The 19,015-nt window shown below is 43.4% G+C and overlaps 2 protein-coding genes across 3 annotated transcripts; one reads left to right on the top strand and one right to left on the bottom strand.

Moving 5' to 3' along the window:
* Window positions 1-4,089, top strand: metrn (meteorin, glial cell differentiation regulator). The gene is made up of 4 exons (XM_028989288.1): window positions 1-304; window positions 908-1,341; window positions 2,166-2,225; window positions 2,728-4,089. The coding sequence occupies exons 1-4, from the start codon at window positions 204-206 to the stop codon at window positions 3,039-3,041; spliced, it is 909 nt and encodes a 302-aa protein (XP_028845121.1). The 5' UTR covers window positions 1-203; the 3' UTR covers window positions 3,042-4,089.
* Window positions 4,090-13,840: 9,751 nt separating this feature from the next.
* ccdc78 (coiled-coil domain containing 78) lies at window positions 13,841-18,695 on the bottom strand. 2 transcript variants are annotated; one of them, XM_028989269.1, is made up of 13 exons: window positions 18,542-18,695; window positions 18,300-18,434; window positions 18,114-18,200; window positions 17,726-18,022; window positions 17,281-17,354; window positions 16,899-17,019; window positions 16,521-16,646; window positions 15,644-15,849; window positions 15,400-15,562; window positions 15,245-15,273; window positions 14,652-14,721; window positions 14,469-14,569; window positions 13,841-14,389 (listed from the first exon to the last, which is right to left on the bottom strand). In XM_028989269.1, the coding sequence occupies exons 1-13, from the start codon at window positions 18,611-18,613 to the stop codon at window positions 14,263-14,265; spliced, it is 1,608 nt and encodes a 535-aa protein (XP_028845102.1). In that variant the 5' UTR covers window positions 18,614-18,695; the 3' UTR covers window positions 13,841-14,262. The 2 variants fall into 2 exon arrangements, with proteins under 2 accessions (XP_028845102.1, XP_028845103.1); XM_028989270.1 differs by having other exon boundaries at window positions 16,899-16,977.
* Between the last annotated feature and the right edge of the window lie 320 nt (window positions 18,696-19,015).

Raw genomic sequence — 19,015 nt, 5'->3', positions numbered from 1 at the left:
TAGGGTCGAGTGTCGCGACGGAGATGCTCGCGTCGTGAGATAGGGACTCCAGGCGACACGTTCAGTGCGGCGCCGGGCAGCGAGCGGTAGCAGCACATTGTGGCGGTCAAATGTCGTATAGGAGAGGTTTTGGGACTTTATTGAGAGAATAGGGGACGTCGGAAGCAGGAGCAGCGCGTTGGAGCTCCTGAACGCAGCAGCAGATGAGGATGTCGCGGCTTGTGGCGCTTTTTCTGCCGCTTCTCGCCGAGATACAAGCGGTGATGTGCAGCTACTCCGAGGACCAATGCACCTGGAGAGGAAGGCAAGTTGTTCAAAATCATTTATATCGACTTTATAAAGCCTTATTCGTGCAACTGTAATAAGGCAGTAGTGCTCTGGCGAAGACCCATGTGCAAACTCGCTACAGTTTGTATTTGTAGATAAAAAGTAAAGAACATTTCTAAACATTTGCCAATATTTATATAGTTATTACAGATTAGAGACTTTGACAACTTGGACAACAACAGCATTGGAAATTTGAGCCAGATGTGTTTAAAACGTTTCACGTTCATACGCACGGTTCCAGGTTACACGGTTGTGCAAAATAGAAGGCTGCAAAGAATGAGTGAGAATCTTGCACTTTTTTAGGCTGGTGGCCTGCAGCTTGTGCACATGCATGTATGCACACGCGCACACAGCTGCTTGTGTGTTGGGGATTTTTGTGTCCAATCATCCTAAAATCCATGCACCACAGGCTCCACTGTTTGTGCTTTGTAACAATGTTCCGACTTCCTGCTTGGAATGTGTGTGTGTCTGAGTGAATCTTTAGAGGCGTGTGTGTGTGTGTGTGTGTGCGTGCTTCTGACAGATCTGAGTTCAGTATTTGTTGACTAACTGGCCGTCACCTCCCCGTCTCTCTCTGCAGTGGCCTGTCGCAGCAGCATGACAGTGTGGAGCAGGTCTGGCTGCGCTGCGCAGAGGGCTCGGTTGACTGGCTGTACCCAGCCGGGGCCCTCAGACTCACACTGTCTCCCCGTCTGCCGTGGGGGCTTCTGGGAGCCGGGGGGGCCGGGTCGGCGGTGCTGTCTGTTTGCGTGAAGCCCAGTGAACAGTTTGGGGGTGCGCAGCTCTACCTGGAGCGGGACGGAGTCCTGCAGCTCCTGCTGGGGGACGACGCCGAGAACTCCATCGCTCCGAAGGTGCACTGTTTTAGCACCACGCCTGGAGAGAGGCCAGCCCTGTTTCTCCAGGCTACGCCCCACCAGGACATCAGCCGACGTGTTGCCGCCTTCCGCTATGAGCTGAGAGGGGATTGGCCACCGAGGTTGTCCATCAGTTCTGATGCTCTCGGCAGTGAAGGTGAGTTGTATGGAGCCAGAATTCAGAGTTCAGGGTCTCCTGTCAGAGGAGAGCTTACTTACCTGTAAATGAAGCAAGTAATATGGCTGTGAAATGCTCAATAACCAAAAGAACTTTAAAGTCCTTTTACTCAGTAAAAGTTGAGTGCACATAAATAATAATTCTTTTACACAGGGCCCAGACCATTGAGTTCCTTAGACAGGGAGACATTCCTCTTCTCCCCCATCTGTGTTTTTCTAAGCAGCGAAATTAATTATCAAGGCCTGTTCATATTTTCCTTGAATGGTTTTGATTCGTCTTGGAACAGGACTTATAGGTTTATATGTTGGATGGCGGGCCTGAAGAGTGCATTAGCCTCCAGCCCCAGAGGCCAGAGCAGACAGGGAGAGGGGGGAGGGAGAGCGGCGGAGAACAGAGATAAAGTGATAGAGGGAGGGGGTCCTGGAACAAAAGGCCTGTATATGCAGGGGGGTAGCAGCTCCATGGGCCGTTTCTTTCAAAGCGCTGCCTGAGAGCGCAGTTTCCGTGGAGACAGGAATGGGGGGAGGGCTGTCATCAGCTGAGATGCTCCCCTTTGTTCCATCTCCAGGGGCGACCGGGGGAGGGGGGTCGAGAGGAGCCTTTTTAAAGTTTGTGAGCATAAGAATTTAAAATACAACAACGATGGGCCAATCCAAGCACTGGACCACCTCACACTCATAAACACATTACAACCATTTCGATCTCATAAGATTCCATATTGTAACATAATTATTCATCATGATCAACAATTTGTCCCCTCCACAGCTGAAAACTCACTCTTCCTCCCTCTTCTTCTCTCACAGGAGCCTGCAGACCGTGCAACAATACAGAAATACTCATGGCCGTCTGTACCAGTGACTTTGGTGAGACTTTTTCTGTTTCGTGAGAGCAGGTTCAAACTGAGCCAGCTTTGTGCAAAAATTGGAGGGAAAACGAAGTGCTGACCATTCAACCCCATTTCACCCAAACACACAGCCCTCTAAAGACTATAGGCATTTCAGCCCCACCCCTCCTGCTTAATATATACAGGGTCAGAGGTCAAACAGCAGCCCTAATGCAGTTGGTTCCTCACTGCCACTCACCCACCCCTCCTCCCTCTTGCTGTCTACAGTGGGTTAATCCCCCTGCCCCCCCTTACGGCCGTAATTGAGACATGTCTGAGCAGACTGGCATTTCCATAGTGACGGTGTTCAGATTGGAGATTACGTTACGAAAGTCAAAGCCCCTTGAGCCTAGGGCTGCGTCCAGACAAAACACATGAACACAGCAGGGACTTCCAGCCTAAACTGTTTATTTATGTGCAGATGTACTAGATGCATGTGAGAATGTGGTAATAACCTGAGTTTGTGTGTCTTTTGTGTGCAGTTGTTCGTGGAAATATCCGTGCAGTGGAGTCGGACCCTGCCCTCAGTGCCTCGGTAATAAAGGTCGCTGCCACTCGAGTGTTCCGGCAGAAATCAGACTTGTTCTCGGGCGGGGGCCGCCTGACACGTTTTGGAGAGTTCCGCACGCCGGTGCAGTGTGGCGTCCGCCCAGGCGCAGGTAGCTTCCTCTTTACTGGACACGCCCACTTCGGCCAGGCCTGGCTGGGCTGCGCTCCACGATACAAGGACTTCCAGAGAGCATATACCCTCGCAAAACAAAACCAGGAGATGCCCTGTGAGCTGGATGCCGTCTGAGAGGAAGAGAACCGGTCAGAATCCGAAGCTCCTGTGAAGCATCCGGTTGGAAAGTTCTCACCTGTGCAATGCCAGGCGGCTCGTATTGGGCCTTCAGGAGAGTCGAGATCACATTCTCTACCCCAGGGTCTACAAAGTGTGATGCCACCACCTCCCTTTCCTGGGGAGCTATGTGAGACACACGCAACAAGGGACTCGCTCTAACCTGAAACCACATGCCTGTGTCCAGACTATGGCCAGTAGGAAGATGCGATTTAACACTTCACGTGTTATTTAAGAGTTTCCACATCAATGATTCAGGAGATCATTTCCTTTCTGGAGATTTTAACTTTTTTTTTTTTTTTATAACAAATTGCACTGTTAATAAGAAGAGAATTAGAGAGCATTAAGCACTGTAAACCAAAATAAGGGAAAAATATATGTAGCACAGAAGCAACACAAAACTCATAATATATCAAACCAGGCTCATGCCAGGCCAGTATTAGCATATGGATGCTAGCGCTGTGCTAGCAGCAATGGCAGCGTTTATGACGAGGCTAGCATTAGCCAGAAGCTTCAGCTCATGCCCTGGAGCACAGCTTCGTTCCGTCCACCGGAAAGGCCCGCTGTCTTATTAGACTGCCGTGGCATTCAAACAGGGTCATCTGTTTCCCACAGCCCTGTATAAATAAGGAAATTAGCGGGTGGGCTTCCGCTGGCTGCACTGGCTAGCGGTTTTTGTCATCGTGTCTTTAATTTAAGGAGTTTAAAATGTCCTTCCTCTGTTTATTCTGCACTAAGTGGAATAGATTAAACCAAAAGATCCAAGGGGCAAGTGGGGTTTGGAGGCAAAAGTGCTGTTTTTCGTGAGTGTCTTCTGATTAATACTAATGTGATTTGAATGATGAGTATGAAATTGAATTATATTTCTGTACATTTTGTAAAATTGTAAATAAGATGTTCTAGAAACAAAAGTACATATGTACAAAAGTGTGTACTGTCAGTATTGTGGAGTGTTTTTTGTTGTATGTGTCAAGTTCTATAAAGTCTTATTAAAACTTTACGTGTCCATGGCCTGTTCCAGGACGGTGACCCACAATGTGTGTGTGTGTGTGTGTGTGTGTGTGTGTGTGTGTGTGTGTGTGTGTGATTCTGAGTGTGTGTGGTAGGTCTGACTGGATCTCCAGTTATGATAGAATGGCCTGAAGAGCCAGTTTGGAGAAAAACAGCTAGGACAGTTGAACGTATACACAAACCCAGTAGAGAGCAATGTATAGCTGATGGTCTGTACTGAATTAGTGTGTGGTCAAAAACAGGAAACAGAGGAAGGGGGATGGGGTGGGTCAGGCGGTGTCCATGAGGATGTGTGTGTGTGTGTGTTCCAGAGGGAGTGTGATCAGTAATGGGGAAATGAAGGGAGCCCAGCCCTAAAGAGACACAATCGGGGCGAAGGGTTTCACTTCACTCCCTATACACACAGCACTTTGAAGCATACTACGCATACACACAATAGAATTAATCCCTCTAGGATAAACCATAATGTCACCTACAAAACTAAATATTATAGTCCAGAAATGAAATTGAGTTTATTCAGCAAAAGAGACCAACAATGGAAAATGTTAAAAGTAGCTAAAATAGATACACTCTGCTCTGCATTTATCTGTGTTGATCTACGTTCCCATGCAATAATATTCATGCACCTTCTTCTCACAAAACCTATTCTTACCTAGAGATAGTTATTGTTAGAACTGCAATCAATATTTATATTAAAAACAGTACCTATCAGCCTTAATAAGTATTTGGCTCCTTTCATTTGATATAAATTGAGATAAAAACTCTATTAGGGGCTAAGTAACATCTGATTTCATCATTCAATTCTTTCTGCATCAGCTCTAAAGTCAAATTAACGACTAGTTAAAACAGAAGATTTAATAAATACAAAAAAGCCTTCTATTGCTAAGATTAGGGGACCCCATGCCCTCAGTGTACAGAATCTTTTTGAAAATCTGGTGTGCACTGCAATATTATTAATAGCAACAGCTTGCTTTAATTTGATAGAAATTTAGTCAACGTGTTTTTCATGATAAAACTATGAACAGTACAGATGAAAGACTTGGTAAGTTTTTCTGTGTTGGTAAAAAACAAAATGCTGTAGTATTACTTTGAGCATACTGTCAGTAGCTCAACAACGAAGACGTTCTGAAACCAGGTCCACAGCAGTACTTGAGGGGAATAAGATGGTGAAGTATCGTTGGTGCTCTTAGAAAAGGGATTTTAGGTGCAGGGTCTAGAGCACATGACTGTAGGACAGTCGAAGGAAGCCGTGGCATAACTGGGACAGACGGTGTCCATCACAGCTCTGTCATCCTTTAGTACCGCAACTCCACCTTTGTTCTTCAAGAGTCTGCAGATGGTTCTAATCCCCTGAAAATGCGGAGGGAAAACGCGAGTATGCGCAGAGACAGGGGTATGTGGGCAGCGTCTGGTTTTCCCGCCAAAACCGACAATGTAATGGAAGAGAGAAGAAGAATTGCCACACGCACACCTCCCCCTCCACCATTCAACTGCTCTCAGCTGGCCCATCAGTGGTCATGCTGGGGACTTCACTTATATACAATACACTGACATTAGTCTGATTAGGGGTGTTGAGAGAAGATTAAACGGAGTTTGCTTTCCATGCTCTACTCTTCATTGGTTTGAGTTTATTTATGAACGTAAGATGACCAAAAATTGTTAAGAAAGCACCAGCTGTCAAACTGAAGACAGAGATGAGACAGCTTGTAACACACACACACTTTCCAACAACACTCACAAACAATCAAGACATTGCAGACTTGGAGTCTTCTGAGTGATGCCCAAAGAAACCCTCACCTAATTTCATGACATTTTTAATATCTAGACATTATAAGCTTTGCCTTAAACTTTGAGGTTTGAGCAAAACAAATAGATGGATTTATTGCTGTACTCAGAAGTCATAAATGATTTATAAATGAAGAAGGTGCAAATATTCACTCGACAGAAGTGGGCATTCTAGAAACCAAAGCTCTGCTGGCAAACTCATGGAAGTCAACCATGAAGCAGTAAACTGTAGTTTTCTTTCTATCAGAATCCATCTGCTCTTTTAAAAGCTAGAACTAGACCATCCTACAGTCCAAAATAGCTGAGAGGGTCAGAAGCACATTGAGCTTTTGTCATGCACACGTAATACAGGCATTGCAGCCCTGGTACAATCCTCACCGTCCCTGCCTCCCATGTGTGCCCTGTCCATGTCTGCCTTCTATCATGTCTGTCTTCATTTACCTGACTAAACAACACGTTTGCATCTATAAGAACATCTCCTTGTTTTCATGTAAACACCGTGTCATTCAAGATGATAGGAGTGTGTTTCCCAAAACTCCAATTAACAATGTATGTACCCATTCAGTTGCATGTATCCATACATATACAGTGCATCCAGTTACAGCTGTTTTCCAGCTGTGTTATGTTACAGCCATATTTTAAAAATTGATTTAATTCTACACACAACACCCCATAATGACAATGTGAGAAAGGTTTCTTAAGGTTTCTCAAATTTATTAAAGCTTAAAAAAAAGAAATCACATCAATGCAGGTTATGCTTCCATCCAGGCAAAATCTTTTTCAGGGACGATGCGAGGACATTCTGCATGTGTTATAACAGCGTGACTTTGTAGTAAATGTGTGCGGGTACTAGAGTGGCCTGTCTGCAGTCCAGACCTGTCTCCCATTAAAAATGTGTGGCATGAAACGTAAAATACAACAACGGAAAGCAACTGAAGTTGTACCTCAAGCAAGAATGGAAAGAATTCCACTTACACAGCTTCAACAATTAGTGTCCTCAGGTCCCAAATGCTTATTGAGTGTTGTTAAAGGGTCTTTGCAGGTATTCAATTTAATATATAGTTTTTGCAAGGCATTGTATTCCGTTTTATTTACGTTTTACACAACATCCCAACTTGGGGTTGGGAATTGGGGTCATACAAATTCTTTAATGTTCATGTGTTAAAATATGCACATTACTATGAAAATGATCCTTGCTTATCCTGGGCTTGACAGCGCATCATGTTGCTAATGTTACATGGTTTGTTGAACAAATTTGGACTAGAGCATGAACTTCATTTGAACTCCTTGCACTATGCAGTAAACCATCTAGGAATACAGGAGACATACTGGAGTACCTATCTTATTTTAATCTTACCTGAAATAAAGTAAACTCTGGTTCATGCTATGCTCCCTTAGAATGCTCAAAATTCATATCTTTTGTTGTAGCCCACCCCTACACACACACACACACACACACACGTCAAGCTGCAGAATGATTTTTTGCATAAGTAAAACCTGGTTTGTAGATTTTAAACCCCACAAAAGACAGAAACTGGGGCAAAGAATGCCAGCCTGCTCTCCAACAGAAACAGACAAGCATTACTCTGTAATCTTGTAAACAGTAAAGCGTGACCCGTCCCTCACACTTCCCTTCTCCCTCTTTCACTCTCTCGCTCTCTCAGGTTTCCTCTGGGGACACTGCTGTTCCACCCAACTCCTCGAATCAAAGGAACAGAGCAGGGCAGCAAGGTGGGGAGAGGGATGACCGAAACTGCCAATCAGAGTTGTTTTTCTACCTGCTGCTGCCTCCACTTCTCTCTTCTCCAAGTCCATGTTCTTCCATTCATTCCATTCATAAAGCTTCCATTCATTTTCATCCACTGTCATCCACTGTCAAAATTACCAGCCACAGACATTCCCCATATCCTTCCTGTTCATTGAGATTCTTACACTTTTAATAGAAAGAATATCATTTGACAACCACCATATGAATAACAGAAAAGGATGATAAGTCACATCTCATGTTTTGGGCTTTCTGAAACATAAATCATGCTTTTTGATATATGCATCTGAAAGTGACAATTGGACTATAAAACAGGCACACACACCCTTACTATCACACAAATACACTCTCACAGCAGGAATCAGAATGGGAAAACCTGGGCTCTCACTGTGTGATCGGTGCGTGTTGAGAGAAAACTGCACAGAGGGAAAGAGAGAGAGAGAGAGAGAGGGAGAGCATGTGCTCTGGAATTCTCTCCTAATTAAGAGCCGGATTACAGGAACACTGTGGGAACAGCCTGTGTGTGGGAAAGAAAACGCTCGCTCTCACTTTCTCTGGCCTCTCTCTCCCCTACACACACTACACACTCTCGCCCTCCGTTCCCAGCTTCCACCCCCTCCACACTGAGCTTACCATGAATCGATCTATCTATCTATCTATCTTTGAGTTTTGAGGGTTCACCCAGTCTTATCTGGAGCTTTGTGCTATTTAGAGCAGAGATACTCAGCACTCGCTTACTGTAAACTGCCAGGAGATGTTACAGACAGAATTCCTATCGTCTAACATAGCTGAGAAAATTCAGCTATTCACATTCCATGGGGCCCAGATTCTCAGGCTCTGGTGCAAATGTCCCAGAGTCCCAAGGATTTTAAGGATATTCTGACCAATATTGCAACATTTTGATGTAGTACTGATTTGTACAGGATTTGTGAATTTCGGGTTTTGCAGCACACTACCTTTTAATCTGTTTACTAAAAGCCTACTTCCACTTTCGTTCTGATTGAGTGAGAGCAAGTTTTCTTGTGTGGCTGCCATGGAGTGCATGAATTCTGAGAATATTTCACAGTACTTGAACATGGTGTGAAGATTAAGATCAGAATTCCATAGTATGTTGCTACAGAGTAGATTTTAATTATAAATAATATATAGAGCATATCAGGAACTTTTACATCCAAAAAAATTACAACCATTTACAAAACAATACTAGCACATCTTTAACAACTGGTAAAAATGTCATTAAAGGTCAATTATTCTTGATCATATGCCATATTCATAACATGTTAAGTGAAATATTTTGTGAAGATTCTAGTTTATGAACATCAGAAATGGCAAATTATCAGAATATTAAGTATAGTTGATCAAAGGATTCAGAATACAGAAATATGCCTGATATTTGTTCATTTATAGTCAATACATGGCTGTGGGTGAAGAGACGTTTTATTAAATTATTAAAATCAATTCAAAGTGTAGATGCACTAGTATGTCATGCATACATTTCATATACACTTATAGAATTATCACACATAAAGGCTACCCACAATACACTTCTGATTACACACACATTGTAATACACAGACTATGTAATAGTTTATGTCAGGTCTTCATGGACTCAGCATTCTGTGCCATTGTCATTTTTCCTTCTTTCCCCTTCTGTCTCTGCCTCACACACATTCCTTTCCTGGCTACTTCCATTCCATTCACAAAGCTTGTCCATTCCAATTACTCTCCCAGCCGACATGCAAAGACACACACACACACACACACCCTCACCCTCACTCCCTATCCCCCTTTCCCTCTTTCTCTCTTGCGCTCTCTCTCTCAGGCTGTGTTCATTAAGCCCATATCAATTAAGCATTAGCACATTAAACAAAAGGAAATCTTCTGAGCATCCCACATGCTGACTGTGTGTTTGTGTGCGTGTGTACGCATGTGTGTGTATGTGGGAGAGAAGGGGGCTTCCTCTCTTATCCTGATTCCCACACAGGGAAAACTCTTTCACGCTGTCATTTTCCCACTCGCCCCATTGCTGGATTCTGGCACTAAACATCTCTGTGTTTCCGGGGGCAACCACATGGGAAAGTGTGGGCTGCACTTTCATGGATATTCATTAATTAAAAACACGTTTAAGTTGATGGAGGTTGGTACGATGAATTTGGACAGCTCAACATTATAGAATAATTCCTTTAATGCTTAACACTGAAATGTATTCATTTAAAAAGAACAAACATGATCAATTTGATTTCTATCAAAAATATCTCTCTTTTGCTAGTTTTTAAAATCAGTTTAATTGGTCATTTGTTTTTTTGAGAAGTTTATTATTGGCACTTCCAATTTGATACAAAAATATTATGCTAATCATTCTACAAGATTTATTTGTGCTCCCTGCAATGTACACTGAGGCTCCATCTCTACAACATCTTCCCGTCCTTTCAGAAGTGTTAAAACCCAGGCCCAGCGAGAGCCACCAGCCCTGTGTTCTCCGCTGCCCAGTTGGTGCCACCCTCTCGTATTTGGCACACGAATACACACACCGTTTCCAAGGGGCAGAAGGGCACATTATTGACTAAACCCCACTTCCCATGCCCTCTCCCCTGGCACACAGACACGGTGGGGGGGGGGGGGGGGGGGGGGTAGGTTGTATTTGTGAGAGAGAGAGAGAGAGAGAGAGAGAGAGAATGAGAGGGGGAGAGTGAGAGAAAGGAGTGAACCATGAGAAATTTGGATCATATTGTCACACAGCTGCTGGGTACAGATGCTGCACACTCTGCAGTATTAAGAGATGATTTGAGAAACACCTCAGAACAGAGGGACGTGCAAACCAGGCAGCAAGTTCTTTAAGATTTTCAGTCTCAACCCTGAACATGTTTTAAGGCGACCACCAGAGACCAGAGGAGATGCATTCCATCATGGACAACACACCACTCACTGTCCATCTGACGAAACATAGTAAAGCATTCATGGCCCAAGGAAACAATCACAATATCACAATGCAAAATCCAGACTGGATTTACATCAAGCAGATGTGGGGAGTGTTAACGCAATGGACTCGTAACCTGAAGGGCGGTTAAGGAAGCAGACCCATAATCAGAAGGTTGCGGGTTCAAATCCACAAACCACCAAGGTGCCACTGAACAAAGCACCGTCCCCACACACTGCTCCCCGGGCACCTGTCATGGCTGCTCACTGCTCACCAAAGGTGATGGTTAAATGCAGAGAACACATTTTGTTGTGTCACCGTGTGCTGTGCTGCAGTGTTTCACAATGACAATCACTTCACTTTCTTTCAGATTAACACCACAATTATATTCAGATATTTATCTTAGTCATGGAATGACTCTGGAGGGGGCACTTCGGTTGCACGATTCGTGCCTGAGCTTCGTTGAGTTCTGTTCACTGTTATCCTGATTGTGTGCGGCTGTTGCATGTGTAGAAATGTTTGCCTTCTGTGCCGCATCCCTGTCGGGTCCTTAATCTGTATATCCTGTTCTTATGCATGTACCTGTTTTATGTAATAAACCTCCCCGTTTGTGAAACCGTGCAAAATTGTCCTTCCCTGCACTATGCCAGTAGAAAATTTCGTTGTTACACATGGTACTGCATTGGGCAATATGGCTGAAATGACAATGACGTTACTACTTTACTACTTATGCTCTACCTTACTACCTGGTAGCACAGATGATGTACATGGTGAATTTTCTGTGCCATGTTAAGGTTAAAGTTCTGAGCCCTGAATCGAGGAATAAACATTTCATTGTGTATGTGAGTGCTTGAGCATTTGTCATTGTGTGAATAAGAATGCCTGTGAGTCCTTTTCTGTGAGTCTGTATTGCACGTAATGACATTATTCTCACCCGTATGGTAATTCTTTGTCAGCAGGCTTTCTTCTCTGCAGCTCGTGAAATTGACATAAGCTTTACAAACATTCCACACATATTTTCTCAAGACCCTATCTCTCTCTTTCACTGCCCCTCTCACACACACACAGACCCACAGTCAGAGCACACTCTGCTGGTGAGAGCATAAAATACATTGCACATTATACACATATTTGAAATCTTTTTGAAAGTTAGAAATTGCTATATGACTGGTCTAGGAAGTAATGGAAGTAAATGTAATTTATAACCGTACTTAAGTATGCAAATGTATCTTCATTTTACTTTACTTTATTTGTGGTTCTATGAGGGGAGACTTTAAGTCCACTTCATCATCATAAATGTGTTGTTCCTTTTAACTTATGAGGGGATAAAATCATTTAAAACCACTGGCACATACCTGGCCACAATACAGAAACAAGCATTTGGAACACTGAAACAGAAACACCGGTCCACCCATTTGTGGATTTGTATTTGATCCAAGTTTTGATCCAACAGCTCTTCCCCTAAAATTAGTTGAATAAGAATTAAGTCCTGTTAAAAATTGTCAATAGGATGTTAAAGTTGTAATACATCAAAACATAGCTGATGTTTAAAGAGACGTAATATTATATCTTAGGTTGGTTTTTGTTGACCTGATGGTCCTGACCCCCCTCAAGGGTTATGAGATCATTTCTAGGGGTTGCTTTGTAAAAAAAATTTACATTTATGAAATAAAAATTGGATTTTGATTAAACAGAAGTTCGTTGTATATATAGGTGTTTACTGGCAGCAGCTGTAGCATGTTTGCCTGCTGTTGAACAGATGAAAATGTCTCATTGGACAGCAAGAGTTGTCTCAGTGCGAATGACCTGAAATACAGCTGCACCACCACCAGAGAAATGTATTAAATCCAGTTTCAGCGCAGTGCTGCCTGAAGTCCAATTTTGTGTTGCAGCAAAGTAATGCAGAAAAGCAGAGCTCAGCTAGCCTCTGCACAACTGTGGCCAAAGATGAATTTTGATCTGAACTTCTTGATACTTCAGAAAAGGATTTCCAGCTGTTCCTTGTCCTTTACTTCCTTCCTTGACTGCCTTGACTGTTTGTATTATATAAATGTACCTTGGATATGTCTAGTTGGCCTGCGATTATTGTCATTCCTTGTCATCTGTTGTTGTTCTTGTAATTATTGTTATGTAGTTCACCACTGGGGGCCAAGTGGTTAAGGGAGTGGTAATCAGAAGCTTGCCGGTTCCAATCCCGATCCGCTCCCTGGACGCCTGTCATGGCTGGCCACTGCTCACTCAGGGTGATGGGTTAAATGCAGAGGACAAATTTCACTGTGTGCACCGTGTGCTGTGCTGCTGTGTATCACGGTGACAATCACTTCACTTCACAAATGATTCATTCAAAGGAATGTACTGAACCGAATCACTTTCTCAAGTGATTAATTCATTTCTCAGTTTAGTTGAGCTGTCAGTTGCTGCTTATCCGTGTCGTTTCCTCCTTCCGTTCTGCGTTTTTTTTAAATAATTAGTTTTCAGATGAACAAACCTAAAATGTGAGAGAGGCAATAAGGAGACGAGAGAGCGACTCACCAACTTTAGCAGGCACAAGTAAGGAGCGACAGAGGGAGATCGGGGTTCAAGATTCAAGATTTATATTTGACTTATATATAGTTATAATAGTACAACACGCAGTGAAATGCATCCTGAACTGATCTGTTTTGACTGTGCATAGTATCAATTATAAAATAGAATAAAAGAAGAACAAGGCTAGTAAACAAGTAAGCTAAAATGCAAGCAAATATTTATGTTCAAGGAGAACATAAGACAAGTCATCACTGGGTAGTGGCTATGGATTTTGGCTGCTCACTAGGGGTCCTGAGCACTGGTCTTATATAACATACTTCTTGTTAATGTATATTGAAAAATGTGCTGTTCATAATAAAATGTATTGAATTTATTGCTTTATAAGAAGTACATGATTTGCTTAATTTATCCACTAATGTGTACCACATGCCAAAGTATCTAAATGTATATCTCTTTTTTTATACTTCTGTTAAACTTCAGACTTGTAGTCTCTTTTCACGTTAACATATTGTTTACCCTAAATATTGCTTTTCCGAATCTTGTGTCACCATGAAGTTGAATGGAGTGCTTTACAGTGATTTTCAGCACGTGTAAGGCCCAAACATGAAAAAGTTGATTCCGGACAGCGCATTCTAATCTTTTTACAACATTTTCTTTCTTACAACATAGAAACTTCATTTCCAACTCAGAAAGTTGAAGAATTCAGCATGTCTCATGTGTTTTCAGCTTGTTTTCTGCAAAAACACGTTTGACCTTGAAAAAGTGACTTTCTTTTGATAAAACACTTTCCCATCAACATGTTAAACATCTAACACTTTGAAATATTTAAGAACATCATAAACTAACAGTATCCTAAGTGCAAAAGGTGAGATTGTGATGAATGAGGAGAAATACATTAAGGTGCATGTGAGTAAATGAAGAGTCATTTACAACGTATGCATGGCACTGGCGAACACACTATTTTTAGTTTTATTTTCAAATCACATTAAGTTTTTGTATAGAGTATCAGTATCAGATCAGTATCGCCAAAACCAACCTGATAAGGAAATCAGTGGTATTGCAAATCCCTACTTTGTCCATAATATTCGTTTTGTTTTATTTATGTACTGCTCTTTACAATAAAATCACAAATCACCTTTATAGAGATTTTAACTTTAAATGCTAGAGAAAGGTGTTCATATTTCATAGCTTTGGTTTTTGACTGTTTTGTGGAGAAGGCGGGGCTTAGGGTGTTCCGCGCTGTGTGCTCGTCCTCCTCCCAATCCCAGCAGGCTCCGCAAACGAATGATCTCCTGCTTATACCTGCCACACACAATCAGGTTACACGCCTTCCCCGGCTCGGACCTGAGGGTCACCTGACAACACGTTGTCTGGGATTTACCTGCCCAGGTGATTGTCCACATACTGCTGAAGTTCCAATACTTGCTCCTCAGCAACTGTTGCCCGCGTGATAAGACCAGCACGCTCCCTTTCCCAACTCTCCTGAAGGGGCCATACAGAACAAACTCCATCAGATACCACCCAAGTCTCCCATGTTGAGCTCGGCCTGGATTTCCATGGTTACCTGAGCTGTAGTACTGATGTCCCTCAGCTGCCTCCTGATGTCAGTCCATGCGTCATCACTCAGATGAGTCCTGCACAGAAGCACAGGACCATTAGCAGGCGTTCGTCTACTGTTGCCACTGTAACAGTCAAAACATAAGACAAGCCCTGAATGCATTCTTATGCTTAAATGAAGCTGTGAACTGCTTTTATTTGAATTATATTAAAACTTAACCAATTAAATGGGGGTAATTAGCTGATGACATGATTAATGTGATTAATGTCTACATCATTTGGTCTTCAACAGGAGACAGGAGACAGAAATAAACAAACTAAATATACACATATTTGAGATAACTACATGTGGCTTAGTTTTTTCTTTTTTAACAAAACCTATTGTTCAATTTTTGTTTGCATGATAAGGCTTTGTTTTGTACTGGTGTGTCAATGACAAGATACTGGAAATAATATTTGAACATTTTTATGTAAAATACCACACATGGTATTGGATTTAGGTATCTGGAAATTGCAGTGTGTGAGCCTGATATTGGGCCATCATGGTATACCAGTTTTGGTGCACCCCTAATTAAAGCAGAAGAGGACAGAATCACTCACTGTGGAGAACCACCCGAGTTGAGCATCACCTGGAGAAAATGGATTCAACAAATGGCAGTGATACCCACATTAACAGCACATCATACACACATTTTCTACAGTACAGAACCAGGAGTGGTTTGCACAGGGGTTCTTGCTTTTGAGCTGAAACACACCCGTGTTTGTTTGAGTTGGCTCTCTAGTCGCGCTTTGTCCTGACGGAGGTTGTGCAGTTCTCTCTGCGCCTCCTCCCCCTCCCCTTCCACGGAGAACTGTGCTTCAGGCGGCCCGGCTTCCAGGCCAGGGTCAGAATGGGCAAGGATCTGCTCCCGTTGGGTCCTGGACAGAAATGGAGTGTGTGCGGAGGCAGTTTGTAGCCGTGCTATGATAATGTGTGTGTGTTTGAGTCTGTATGTGTACCTGTACGTGCTGAGCAGGGCCGCATGTCTGCGCGTAAGGGTCTGTATTCTGTGTTTGTAGCTGCGCGCTGCGTCAGCCAGCTGCTCTTCTCGTTGCCGGTGTGCCGCTTTGACATCAGACAGCATTCTATCCACATAACCACGCACAGTCAGCCAATCAGAGGCCTCCTGCTGGCCTGAGCGCTGACCCCAGTCAGACATAAAATCCTGTGGACAGGAAGTGCATGTACTACAGCCATGACTTCACCTCCTTACCAAGGCTAAAGTAAAGTTAAAGTGAAGTGATTGTCACATGTGATACACAGCAGCACAGCACACGATGCACACCTCTGCTTTTAACCCATCACACTGAGTGAGCAGTGGGCAGCCATGACAGGCGCCCGGGGAGCAGTGTGTGGGGACGGCGCTTTGCTCAGTGGCACCTCAGTGGCACCTTGGCGGATCGGGAATCAAACCTGCAACCTTCTGATTACAGGGCCGCTTCCTTAACCACTAGGCCACCACTGCCCCATTCACTAAAAGGATTCGGTTTATACAGTATTTCTGTATTTCAGAAATGACACCATCAAACACATTGCAGGGTTTTTTCTATTACCAATAAGCAGAGTATTCAGAAACAATTCAAATTTCCAGTGAACAGGAGACAGCTTTTGTTAATGAGTAATTACTACAGGAGCCTGCATATGATTAAAGGTTTGTCCCGTAGAGGTGGATTCTAAATCGGTGACTGTGGAGCCAGTGGGACAAATCTGCTCAGTTTCAACATGTGTTTATGTTTCCCACACAAAGGGGGGTATTTTGGAGGCACAATATAAAGCGTAGCACAGTGGGAGTGACTGCGAATTTTTGAATAAAAATGGAAAATTCGGTGTGTTTACTGCTAGGTCCCGTAGATACTGTGTGAGTCGAGCTCGGTACTCCTGGTTCAACTCCTTCAGCTTGTTCTGCAGCTGTGAGTTTTCAGCTTCCACCTCCTTTAGCTGGTGCTGGGAGATTATTACAGTCTGGAAACACACATGACACACACATTTTTCAACTTTACCATGACCTGCGGTATTCCAAATATATCACTTCATGTAATATAACAAGATTTTCCAATTCTAAACCTGATCCCAACCCTGAAATTCGAAACTTCAAGCCCTCTGGGAATTAAATATGGATTTCACACACAGACACAGATCATCTAAAAGCAACATAACACAAAAATGTATAATGGCACACTACACAGATGCATATGTGTGTATGTGCAATCTCACTGCGGACTGTTCAGCGAGTGTGTGCTGTGTGTTGCGGATCGCTCGCTTATTCTCTTGCTGGTCTTTCCCCATGGCCACCCTGAAACACCACATCACAGCAAAAGCCACATTACACAGCAGTCTGGAAACCAGATCAGAGAGAAACCACATCAAGAGAAAGTTTCAGCACACACAGAATCTAGTTGTACTAAATGTATGCATGTAGTCCTGCATGATATCAGTTGTTTTTTTTATGCAGCATGGAATAAACAAAAACATTTTATTAATAAATTCAGAATGCTTCTGGAATATTGTCATAAGTGTGTGAGTGGATTGTAAGGAAAGCTATAATTAAATGCAAATGTTTAAATAGGTCATTTCCCATTAAGCAACAGAGACTCACACTTTCTCCTCCAGCCTACGTTGTTGTTCATCATAAGCATCCTTCATCTTTTCCAATTCATCTCTCAGCTCTTTCTGTTCATGAAGCACACACACACAAAACAAAACACATAATAATAACATAAAATACAATACAACAAAATAACAATTCAATTTGTTTTCATTATTTTTGGCCTGATCAGCTGGAAATACACATATACATAACGAGTTTTGTTTTCATTATTGGCAAATAGCGATAATATAATGCTAATGGTTTTATTATTAGAATAAACTATAATAAAGCTGGGCCTGCTGGCCAGCTGCCTCCGTGGGGTAACAGTGCCCCCGTGTGGTCGCCGGTATAATACATGCTTGTCCACGCAATTTCTGAACTACATTTTTCCAGGTCTACAAGCCGGATAATGCAGGTGTGTGTGTTAATGTCTCGGTGTGGCCCTCTGCCTCACCACAGGTCTGGTCTTGTCCGCCTCCTGCTGTGCACGTTGGTGAGCATGGTCTCTGGCCGCGTCATGTGTCTGTTTGAGGACGAGCATCTCAGCGGCAAGCTTTTCGGTGTGAGTGAGTGTCCGATCGTACGCGTCACACACACTCAAAAAGTTCCTCTTGAGGGTGGTGTACTCCTCTGCCAGCTCCCTGCTGCTGCCTTCAGCAAATTGTAATCGCATTGTTGCCTCGTGGATGTCCCGCCTCAGCTTGTCCCGCTCCGCCTCAAGAGACAAGGCGACGTCCTTCTGAGAAAACATCTGCAGGACACGGTAAGAACCTGGATTCTTACCCATCCTGTCCGCCACAGACGTACTGTGCTGCTTCGTGTCAGTGTGTCTAAACTCTTACCTTGTTTTTCAGCTCAAAACACTCCGCCTCATATTGTTCTCGCATCTTATTGGCCGCAATCTGCGCCTCAACAAGCTGCTTAGACATCTATACACAAAAACTGAGTCATGTTGCTCCAGACCCACAAACTAGTCATGATACTAACTATGTCAGACATCTTCCCAGCCCGTCGTTTCTCGTCCTCACCCTGAGTTTCTCCTCCTCACTGCTGACCAGTCTGGCAGACAGGTCACTTTTGGAAGCTCCCATTGTTCCCAGTTTATTCTGCATTGTGGTGCTGGGTTTGTTCAAGAGTCCCTCGTTCTTCTCCCGAATCTGAACCTGGCAAACGTGAAAAACTCTTCTATTCCGTCACTGAATACAGAGAGCTCTGTTGTTTCAGTATTTGACGTGTGGGCTAAATGGCTTTTTTGTGGCCCTGTACTCACATTCTCATCGCCCAGACTGCGGACCTGTCCCTGCAGTTCAGTAACAGGGCTGCTGGAGTCACGTCCACTCATTTTGTGAAGCAGTCCAAGTCTTGTCCAGACCCTGCCAGCTTGTGTAACTACAAACAGTAGATTGTTGCCAGGACTCCTGTGTGTTGTGTGTCCACACTGTTGTGGGACGTGGCTCATATTCTATTACAGCTGCGCTATAAATGTTACCCAGCATGCACGAGCGCCTGCATGACCTGGGCCGACCGTTCCACAGATGCACCGTCGCCACTACTGCAGCCATCTCCCACGCACCCCGCGTCTACACATTCTCTGCTCCGTGTCTGTAAATCATACCTCTTTTTAGACAATTCTTTTTTTATCCTCAATCATCTCTTCACAATCAACCGTCTCCTTGGCCTGTGTTTACATGTTATCTTACATTTGTCTTAATAATACACAGCATTTTATATTGAGATTTGTATT

Source organism: Denticeps clupeoides, chromosome 8, assembly GCF_900700375.1.
Source record: "Denticeps clupeoides chromosome 8, fDenClu1.1, whole genome shotgun sequence".
Lineage (NCBI taxonomy): Eukaryota > Metazoa > Chordata > Actinopteri > Clupeiformes > Denticipitidae > Denticeps > Denticeps clupeoides.
This window is presented reverse-complemented; position numbering and strand designations above follow the sequence as displayed.